General features: G+C 37.7%; 1 protein-coding gene across 1 annotated transcript; it reads right to left on the bottom strand.

Annotated features, from left to right (window-relative positions):
• Positions 1-215: 215 nt before the first annotated feature.
• Positions 216-8,255, bottom strand: LOC115926710 (probable protein phosphatase 2C 64). Its single transcript, XM_030991851.1, has 4 exons — positions 7,766-8,255; positions 6,032-6,415; positions 4,731-4,921; positions 216-4,360 (listed from the first exon to the last, which is right to left on the bottom strand). The coding sequence occupies exons 1-4, from the start codon at positions 8,223-8,225 to the stop codon at positions 3,458-3,460; spliced, it is 1,938 nt and encodes a 645-aa protein (XP_030847711.1). The 5' UTR covers positions 8,226-8,255; the 3' UTR covers positions 216-3,457.
• Positions 8,256-11,615: the final 3,360 nt, after the last annotated feature.

Below are 11,615 nucleotides of genomic sequence, written 5' to 3'. Positions count from 1 at the left end.
TGCCTGTTGCATGCTATAAAGCAAATTATAAAATGAGAGGTTACAGAAGGAAGATGTATGCACATGTTCTGCTAAAAAGCACTTTCTGAAGCAAACTTGCAATTAAAGTAAACATGCAAAGTTTTAAAAAGGCTGCACAGTGTCTCATTCAGGCTCTAGAACAAAGCTTTTGTTAAAAAGAAATAGCTAGGACTACATGAAGTGGGTGAACGAAAAATTCTAAATTATTCAAAAATACAATAAAAATAGTACGATGATTATTAAATGAATTGTATCATTTGTTAATCATTCTACAAAAAAATGGATGGAATTCCTCAGAATCATTCAATATTGGAAGATTTTGCATCAAACAAAACAAAATGGCCGTTTGAAAGACTGCATTGCTTACAATGAAACAAAAAAATATCAAGGTTGTACTGATTGAAAAATCAAACAAATAAAAAGCAGAATTTAAAATTAAAAAAATATTGGTAAAAGGTTAGATAAACAAAATCATTGCATAGAAAAAATAAAATTAAGAAATACTATATCCCAATATTGATAAAAACATAAAAAACCAAGCAACAGAAGAAGAAAAAAAAAAAAAATCTTCATGCAAATTCCACTATTGAGAGAAAAATGGACAAAACCTAATATACTTGTATGTTCCTGCCAATGTATTCTCAGTAAAAATGTAGAAAATCAACATCACTACAGCAAATACTTCAGTTTGTACTGACATACCGGTAATGAATATTCAAAACACTTATGGTAGTAACTTCATACATATTCATGAGATTAATCTGAGAAAATGCCACAAAGGTTGACTGCACAAAATCAAGTCCCTTCATGCCGTAATTGTAACCATTTTACCAGAACAAATACCGGTATGTAAATAGTACACATATGGTACATGTATACACAGCATGTTCACACATGTCGTAAGTTTGGTTACACAATACATTTCTCTGACACGAGCATGATCCAGCAAGTACCTACCGGTACATGTATGTGAACACAAATTCAAGTTTTGGGGTATGCACAAGATTTCTTTTGAGGAGTTGAAACCTCAATGTACAGAAGCTCTTCCCTTTAAAAAAAAAAAGGAACAAGACAGAACAAAACGAATTTGAACACAACTACTTTTGATGAAAAATGTGCATACCAGTACTTGTTTCCTTCTCAAAATGTGACATTTTGTTACTGTTTTTCCTCCCCTCTTGATCTATTTGTAAGAAAGCACACTAAGAATAAGAAAAATCTATCCAATTGTATACTTCTCTGAAAATAGTCCAGCAATTTGTGGTATAGATGAAGAAAACTGCAAAAAGGTTGCTGGCTTGCAGCCTTTCGATGGGCACTCTCGCTCCAATCTTTTCCTTTTCTTTTCAACATGAGCTGGAAATGTTAAATTTCTGATGCAAATGTGTGTCCAATAGAGCCAGGAAATGCCTCTTAAGTGTAATTGTACTCAATATACTGGTTGTACGAGTTCATAATAGACAAATAGTCTAAGTCCTCTTTGATGCTACCAAGGTTTCACAAAAAGTAGGTGACTTCCTTGGTACGAGGGTGCCGGCCGACCCATCATTTAACCCCCTAAACTGAAATACACCACAATCACGATTCACAATGACACAATCAATCATATACAACGCAAATGTTTGAACTATATAATAAGTTCAACACACAATTGAAGACATACTGTTTTGTTTGGAAATGTAGTTTGTGCATCATCATTATGAGGTAACATTTGTGAAACATCGGTCACCGATATGAAGACAGTACTACAGAGAAATATCAATCCTTGCAAAGTACATGTTAGACATTAATCAGGAATGCATGTACAGAAAACTTGGTAAAACTGTTGGAATGGGGTCTGTAATGTCCTGCATTATTAATTATTCTACAAATGGAGTGAAAATTGGACAATAATTGTGATAATAATAACTGGCATCCATAGGATACATACAGTAAACAGGAATAAATTATATAAAATGTGTTCAATCTACAGAATTAGAGAAAAAGTCAAATGAAAAAGTAGTAAAGATATTAAATTCCTCAGAGAAGTACCAGTGATATTACAAGTTTGAGACTTTGAGGCCAATGTTCTATTTCTTATACAGATCAATGAATTTCTGATTTTCTGATTGAGTTGAATCATTACATGCTTAATGAATTAGCTTCCTGAGCAAGTATACGGCTCAGAAATGAAAGGTTTTCTTGACAATACTACATTGTGTATGAATGATATTCATGGGAGATTAAAATACAATATTTGGTATCTTTAAAAATGCATCATAGTACACAAATGGGGGATATATTATATATACATCAAATTTCACACACTGGATTAAATATGCAAAGGACTTGATTGTTTCCTTCAAAATTTGTCTTCCGCAAAGGGAAGGAAAAAAAAGTTATCAAAGTCAAGATGCACAAGTTGCATGATTCATTATAGGAAATGTATTGGGCTCAGTGAATACTTCATATGAATGGGCTACAAAATTGAAGACATTCAATGGAAGGAATTCCCGGTCATTTAAAAATGTCATAAAATTTGCATCAATTTATTTAAAGGGAAGTATACAAAAAAATTCACTTCAATATGTATTGAATAGAATAGAATTCATTGACGCAACATGGGTAAAATTTGCTGAAATTAGTTTAGAGTTCATATCATGTTCGAGTACAGTGAAATAGGATTCAGAGTCATTAAAAACACACTATCAGCTTTGAATATTATTCCAAAATGTCATTTATACAAAGCATTATTTTTTTCAAGAATAAATCAGATAATTCTTGAATTCAATTTGACCGTGTATCCACTGTAAGGCATTGACAATTTACTGATAAAAATGAAAGTAGATTCCCTGAATTTTCCTTCAAGATGGGTAACAAATATTTCCAAGAATTATTCTCACCTCATAAAATACGTATTTCACCATGGACTTTCTACAAATGTTATTTACAGAAAAATAATTCATTTCATTATGCTACAAAAGGGTCCTCAATAATTTGAATGTACATATAATTGCGACAGGTATGGAATGCCTTATGAGCACGTGTTGCTAAATATATCACCACGTACTTCAATTTCATTTATGTACACCACACACGTCTGAGAGGATAAAATATGAGAAAATATACATGTACAACTGTTTAAAAAGATCAGCGTAGAGGTAGACGATAATTCTTTCCAAACAATTTTCATCACTTCTGAAGAGTTTTGCAAACACGTGCACTTCAGTGACCTATTCACCTTTAGTCATACATAAAAGAATTTCAATTTCATATCAATTTTGAGGCACAGGTAAGTATGAGGTTTTCCGGTCCAAAGGAAATTTTTTTATAGAAATATTTATAACTCTCTCTTTTGATCACCGCTGAGGATTTCTATACAAGCAATGCAGCATTTGCTCATCGATATGAATCCAAATACATTGAATTGTCGGTCTACCACTTAAGATATACAACTTCATCTCATTTTCACTGCTTTTTGAGCACCATTCACATTCATATCATCATATATTTGTGAAAGTTTTCCCTTCATTGATGCTCTCCTCGCCCGCGTCATATGCATGTTCAAGACCCTTGACCTCTTGGTGGCTGACCGGGTCAACCTCGAGCCTGAGATAGAACTATCATCTAGACTCAGCCTTCTCCTAGGGGATTGCCTTGATGAGCTTCCCTTGGCCGGAGCTGAGAGGGCGTTCTTCCGGTCATGCTGAGGAGTGGGCGGTTCACATTCGTACAGCACCTCAATGGGTCCGTTCGCCGTCAAGAATGTCCTTTTGGCCTTGACCGGGGTGGCTTTAGCGGCCTTGCGTCGCATTTGCCTGTCAACATCGTATGTGTACTCCACCCTGATGCCACACTTCTTGGTGTGTATTACCTTGTAGATCTTGTCGCCGCTTTTCGTACGCTCCCCGACGTTGGTCTTCTCCACCACCGGATCGGGCTTAGGCTTCTTCGGCTTGGGCAGCTCGAGGCCGTCCGTGTAGCGCCGCTTGTACTGAGGGGCCGGGATGTTCCCGTACTGCCTGCGCTCCTTGTTGGACATACAGTAAAGACGGTTGTAGTTCTCCATGGACGTCAGCTTGGTGCAGGCGTGATGGCGGATCAACGCCGGCCTGGTGAAGTTGTCCCCGTTCTCATCCACCTCTTCGTCATCGCCATCTCCCGTGACTTTGAGTCCAATGTTCTGCCACTCCTTGACGGCATCAAGGTCGATCTGGTCACCTTCGTCATCGATCACGTCTGGGTACTCGAAGAAGACGCAGATGACTGAGATGTTGTCTGCTCTCAAGAGATGGTAGTTCCAGAGATCCATTCCCCGTTTTACCAGTTGATGTGAAACCGTTTCTGACGACTGCTCTCCCTGTATTGCACAGAATCAAACAAATCAAATAAGTTTTTGCTATTTGATCGGAGAGGGTGTACATGTACCTTAATTGTATGGCCTTTACTTAAAATGTTATCTAGACTCAACACAAATATCAAGAACTGTAACTTAAGATAGAGACACTATCACCAAGTATGGCATAGCTGTGTTTAGCCTCTACTTAGAATAGAACCACCAAAACTTATTTAGTACACCTCACTTAATCATTTGGTCTAATGTGTAAACCAAAACCTTTATAAACACTTATTGATTTATTTTCCTACAAGTATAAGCCGGTCACATTTCTCATTGGTCATTGCACCAAGTTTCATTGATTTTTTTTGTGTAAACCAAACTTTTTTTTTACCTGCAAAATACGAGTCTTGTCGTATTTCTCCACAATCTGTACCGAGGCCTCACTTGTGACCATGTTCCATAGACCATCGCTGCCTAAGATAAGGAACCGTTCTGATTTTGGATCGATGACCCTGTGCATAATGTCGGGCTCAGGAGAGACGATGTACTTGCCACTACGGAAGTTGTAGCTCCATAAATCACCTAGAGGAGAAAGAACGGTGGTATGTATTAAAGTCAATTTTCTTCATACAGGGCTTCACACTGACATTTTGTTTACAGGGGCCCTGACTTACGAAGAACAAAAATTCTAGGATAAGACTATTGGTGAAAAAAAAAAGAAGGGTTCAGAAAACTTTAAAGAGAAGGTCGAGTTCTGGGAAGAGGTGAAAAATAATTTGTGAGCATTTTCAATGTTTTTATGCAAGCGTGGAAAACATCAGATACATCATCTAGTCCCATATACATCTTTCTGTGTACAGTGCTTGTATCTTTACCAAGACTGGGCCAAATTTCTTCTCATTTTGATGATTCCAGAACTTGCAGTACACACCAATACTTGTATGCTAGATGATCAACCTTTTCTAAACGATTTAACAACATTTCTTTCATAATGTAATCGCATGACCAGGTACCCGTTTCTCAAAGCCTTTTTTCAATGACAAATGAAAAAAAATCAGTGACAAATCTGTTGATAACCAATCAGAAGCAAAGATTTCAGTAGAACAAGAACTGTCATTTGTCACGGATGACAAGATTTGTGAAACACCCCTCTGAACTCTTTCTTGGAGGCCCATGTTGGCATCAAGCCCTGAATGGATGACTGCTCGAGGCCAGTACATGTCATAAACCCACACATGTATCAAATTATAAAAACATCAATCTGGAGTTCACTCTATTAGAAAATATCCCTTGACAACAAAACAGGCACTAATAGCTAATAGCAATAGTAACAGCTAATAGCATTTTACATACAAGAAAATTCCTTTTGGCTCTCAGCAGTGTGTTGATTTCTTTTGTGTTTAAATGCAAAACATTATCTTACAATGCCCTAAGGCATAACACAGCAATAAAACAAAAGTAGTTCATTGGAAATTAAACAGATTTAAAATATATCAAATAATGCCTCCGGCTACTTCGTAACGGAGGGATAAAAACCCAACTGACAAATGAGCCATATTTTACCCTATAATTATCTTTGATAAAATTATTTGGTGTGCGAATGTTGCATGAACAATAGTCATTTCACAGGTCATTGTAAATCCCATAGCGAATTCGCTGATTCTCACAGTTTCTCCAAGATGGAATAATTACCTAAAGATCTGGCTACGGCCAGGAACGGTATATCTGTCAGTTCTGTATTTCTCGTGATAGGACCAGTGTGGTCTAGCTTAGGCCTGGACCAGACCACCCTCTGCACGCCTGCCTTGTCTTGCACCCGACCTCCGGCTTCCTCAATGCGTTCTATCTCCTCGATGTCGCTTGGCTTGTGATCGACGGTCAGCGTCTCCGTGACTATCTTGTGGCTGGTTACGCCGTAGACGTTAGTGGTGTTGAGGCCCCTCGGTTCACTCTTTCCCAGCACTATTCTGGAGTCTCCTACATGAGCTGTGTACATGTCATTCCCACATATGATGACCATACTACAGGTTGAGCCTGCTGTACTGGGATATCCAGAAAGAGTCTTTGGCCAGGAGGCTGCATGAAGGAAGGAGAAGGAAGAGGTCACTAGGGTTAGAGGATTCTTCATTACATTCACAAAAAATGTCAATATATTTTGTTGTTTTAGTGTATACCGAAAGGCGTTTGTCATTCAGAAGTGAATATTTACACCATATATGATTGGACAAGTTTAGTCTTTCATCGAGTACATGTAGATATTATGTAGACTTGGTACATGTACATGTATGACTTAGCTTTATTCCCTTTAACTTGTAATTATTTGATTATCTATGTAGTTATATAGAGATTTTGGAACAGTCACAAAATACAGTTCAATCATGGGTGCAAATGTGAGGGCAAAATTAATTATTTTTATTAGGACTGGGTGAAGAAAACTGTAATTCTCCGGATTCTGCCCAAAGTAGAAAAATAGCCTGGAAAGAGAATAGGTACGCACTTGCGAAACCTCACCTTCACGGCTACCTTACCCACTTAGGCTTAGGGTAGGTTGAATTTAAGGCGTTGTGAGGTATCGCGACTGCCATTCTCTTTCCAGGCTATTTTCTACTTTGGGCAGAATCTGGAGAATTACCCAAAACTTAATTTCATCAAATAGAGTGGTGAAGTGTGACATCATCAAAAATCTATTTCTAGAATTTCTCAATTTTTTCTTCATTTTCCAAATGCAGAAAAAATATAGAAATTCTAAAAATAGATTTCTAGATCTAGAGTAGACCTAGACTGGACATTAATTCCTGTCACCAATGTTCTCTTAAATTTGAACTTGGCTTAGGCTTACAAAATGTTCATGTTTTTCATAAAATAATGAGCAGATGACATGATCAAGTGCAGACAATACAATTTGATCTAGGTCTAATCCTAGATCTACATCATGTATGAAATAGACCATGTAGATTTTCTAGACCCTAATGTAATAAGGATTGAATTTTGAAACATGACTTAATTTTTACCTGGCGCATATCACACACACTGACACAGATTGAATTTTAGTTTGATAAATGACGCCACACAACTCTAGACCTATAGAATCTAGAAATAGATCTAAAATGAAAATTGAAATAAAATGTTGCCTTGCCCTCAAAATCAGAAGAACCTCTGCCCCCCCCCCCCCCCCCCCCCCCCCCCCCCCCCCCCTTAAAAAAGTGTAAGTCAAAGTACCATTTGACATGAGTACACTACGGTGCAACCGCGGCGGTACCCATTTCGGACAACTGCTGCATTACGTCACTGATCAGTGACCCCGAATAGCTTTACGTGGAAAACTACCGCTCTAGAGATATTCATTCAATTTGTGTTGTGACAGTGATATTCTAGCGACCGTTTGAAAGAGTTTGAATGAAAGTTGATATTCCTACTAATACTCACATCGCTCCTTCCACATGCCCTCTTGAGTGACACGAAATGCCTCATTAATCGCGGACATAACTGCGTTTGGTTCGCGGGAAAAGAACCCATCTTGATTCTTGATATTTTGCCACAAGTGATCACGGGCATACACTGCGGCCTCCTTCCCTCCATGTCCATCGAACACAGCAAAGCATGCATAGTCGGCTTCTTGTTCTCTGTCGAAAACGATACAGATCATGTCTTCCATGTATTTTCTTCCTCCCTGAGTTGAATCACTAGATACCCTAAGTCCTATTACACGTTTTCTTTTCGGATTTTTCTTCATTGGACTAGAAACAGTCCGATATTGTTCCACACTTTCCATGTTTTCGGTCTTCCTGGCGCGCCGTTTCCTATCGAAAATGTTCTTTGTATCGCGCCAATTTTCACACACAGAACGTTGATTACGTCTACGTAAACTTCGCTGTGGTTGAATCATGCGCTAACTTGTTCTTGTCCGCGCCTCTCATTCGCTGATTTCATTCAATGAATGCAGAGCAATGCCAAGGCGGAAGTGACGAATGAATATATTGATCAAAGGTCATCGTTTCACAAATATAAACAAAAATGGCTTATGTACGTTTTCCAATGACTTGCCGATACATGAAAAGTGTCGTTGTTGTTTAGAACTCAGGGGGAGGTGACCATAACTTCTTTGCCTGCATGTTCAGGACTCAAAATAAATTTAACATGAAAATAGCTAAGAACTTGAATAAAGTCACAAAACAGTCAGAGTGAACATTCTGATAATTAAAGTGCACTGCAAAATGTGAAAATAATACTGTTGAAAACACGGTTAGGTTTTTTTCGTTACGAAATAAACTTGCTTGAAGCTATGAATGATGCTAAAAGATGGACGTGTATATATCGCATTTCTTTTAAAATTAATAAGAGATGTCTTCATATCATCAATGACCCAAAATTCGATTAAATGATATACTATTGGCCACACATGTCATTTGTGTATTAAGCAAAATGGTGCATGACAGCCAACGCCCTCCCATAACAATAACATGTTCGTTCATGAACTGTTGGCGGCTGTACGTACGGGGCACTTAATTGCCACCCCCGCCCGCTATAGCCCAGTGCTTATGTCAGTTCTTTCTTCTTCTTATTCTTTTCCTCCTTTATTTCTTTCTTTTATATTCTTTTTTTTCTTCTCCCCATTCCGAAAGACCGGGTAGAACTTGGTTTTAGACGTAATAATGTTTCACTAATTAATTCAGTGCTCTTGTCTCTTGTGTCAGTAAACTCAAATTGCGTAGTACCACGGTCCCTATATGCAGGTCTTTTGCCCATATATTCCTGTATTCGCCAAGGGCTGGGCTCTAGTCTCTTTAATCCGAATAAGACAAAGGGATATAGGCCTACTAAATAGGAGATAAACAATAATTTAAAAAAATATATATATATATATATATCACCTCCATATACCTCATCAATTTTTGTTTTTGTATATAGTGGGGATTCCCCGCCTCGTATAAACATGCATGTTTGCATTTATGTCGATGTTGTATTTAATTTTCAGAACTTCCCTGCTTTGCTCTGCATAATCTATCTGAAATGGCTGTCCCAAAATGTTTCCAAGTCGGGAATCCATCAGGTTTTTTTTTTGGGGGGGGGGGGGAACTTACTTTGGGGCTGACCTATCTACATAAAGTTACAACTATATGAAAGGTAAACTTAGTTTATATAGTTTAACTATGATACCCCTTCCACACTCAACTGGATGCAAAAGAGAGAAAACGAGTGAAAAAGAGAGAGAGAGAAAGAGAGAGAGAGAGAGGGACATGACAGAGAGAGAGAGAGAGAGAGAGAGAGAGAGAGAGAGAGAGAGAGAAGTTAATTAATGGAGAAAAAATTAATGGCGGAAAAATGATTACGTGTTCCCTTTGGGGCGCTATATAGAAAATTTTACGGACATACCGCTGTTTATGCGAGAGAGGGCTTCGGATTCCCGTTGTTCAAACATGGCGTTTTCATTGATTTACTATGGGTTAAAAATGAATGTTTAGTATCCCGAAATTGATATTCTTTTTTCTTAACTTAGTTTGTATGATAATGATTATATTATAATTCCTTGTAGCTTAAAGGTACTATGTCCCTTTTGCAGCCAACCTCAAATGCTGTAGAACTTTGCGGGAATAATGAATATGTCATGTAGCCTATGTCCTATCTGTGAAATTTAAACGTTAGCAGTGTCCTCATATTTAAATCATGCAAGGAAATCCGTTTACTCGCTAGACTTCACTGTCAGACACTATTGAGTGACTGACTGACTTTTTTTCTTTGTTAATAACAAACATGAAAAGAGTAGTAAAGGGTACATGAGTATTTGTCTACATCAATAACCCACTTCTTGTGATGGCCAAGATTAAACTGAATCTTTGCGCAGCATAAAACGTATGACCATTCGGTACAATTATTGTCTGAAAATCAAGACTATTACTTTTGGGCTCTATAGCCCTAAAGTCGATTTGACAATAGTCGTTATTTTCCCACTTGAAGACATTTTCAAGCCCCACCTTTTTTAGGGAAGTTCTAAATTAGTATTATCTTTCAAATGCAGTTGGAATTTAACAGAGAGGACATACATGACATATTCATAATTCCTGCAAAGTTCTACAGAATTTGAGGTTGGCTGCAAAAGGGACATAGTACCTTTAATAATACATATTACCTGCTGAGCAAAGCCAATCTTGCACAACGACCCGAGTGAAGAAAACAACAAATAAATCAAATAGGCCCATACAGGCGCGTACGCAGGATTTTTTCAAGGGGGGGGGGGGGGGTTAACATTTATAAATCGGGCCGAAAATTTTACAACGACTCAGCCAGCCGCTGAATAAGCGGGGGGAGGGGGGGGGGGGGGGGGGGGGGGAGGTAAGAGGACACTTTTTTTTTTTATTGGTCTCGAAATTTGAAAATTTGACATTTGCTCCGTTGGGGGGGGGGGGGTAAGGTCAGCTATAGGTCAGCCATGGGAATATTTTTTTTTTTTTAAATAAATAAATTAAAAAAAAAAAAAAATCTGAAGGGGGGGGGTTAGGTTTTTTTTTTTTTTTTGGGGGGGGGTTTACACACAGAAAAATACCAAAGGGGGGTTTACCCCCCCCCCCCCCTGTGTACGCGCCTGGACCCATATACTATCTTCGAACGGGGAAAAAACAGACCCGGTTGAATGATGCCTTAATTCTTATATGACTTTAAATAAAATCTCAAAACAAGTCATGCTTTGATCAAGAACCTGTCTAGAAATAAATGTAGCCATAAATTCCCGGCATTTATAACCAACTCGCAAGTAGGCCTATATAACAAATTTCGTTGCAAAGTCTGAAATATATTGTGCAAAATATCTCAATATTAATAATATTATCAAGCTGTATTTTTAAAATAGGATTGAGTATCCATCCCCACACTCCCCTCCCTCTACACAAATGATAAAATTTAAAAAAAAGTATAATAGACTAGCCACTAGCTAGGATAATGTTTCCCCTTCAACCCCCACTCAACTAAAAAGTAAAATAAAAAGTAAAACAAGAATAAACTTTAAAATGACAGGGGTGTTTCTTAAACTTCAAACGTTAAGCAAACATTAACAAATACCGTGCATACGAATACTGTGTCTTCTAAGCCACCTGCAGCAGTACATGGTTGACTATGCTCTTTCAAATAATCATAGTTTCTCTTTGTTTGATTTACAATAAATTTAAGGTTATTATTATCTTTATTTTCACCCATGCACATGGTCTATGAATTCGATTTCGCGCAATTTATTGAAGTTGGGGCTGGTACACATGCGCAATGCTAATCAATGAGCTGAGCATGC

This window comes from Strongylocentrotus purpuratus, unplaced genomic scaffold (genome assembly GCF_000002235.5).
Source record: "Strongylocentrotus purpuratus isolate Spur 01 unplaced genomic scaffold, Spur_5.0 spur5_scaffold_2, whole genome shotgun sequence".
NCBI classification, from domain to species: Eukaryota; Metazoa; Echinodermata; class Echinoidea; order Camarodonta; family Strongylocentrotidae; genus Strongylocentrotus; species Strongylocentrotus purpuratus.
Note: the sequence above shows the minus strand (reverse complement) of the source record. Positions and strands in the feature narration are given on the sequence as shown.

Coding starts and splice junctions, on each gene's coding strand:
- LOC115926710 (XM_030991851.1), bottom strand. CDS start 8,225: ATGATTCAACCACAGCGAAGTTTACGTAGACGTAATCAACGTTCTGTG. Junction 6,416..7,765: donor GGGCATGTGGAAGGAGCGAT/GTGAGTATTAGT, acceptor TCCTTCATGCAG/CCTCCTGGCCAAAGACTCTT. Junction 4,922..6,031: donor GGCCGTAGCCAGATCTTTAG/GTAATTATTCCA, acceptor TTTCTCCTCTAG/GTGATTTATGGAGCTACAAC.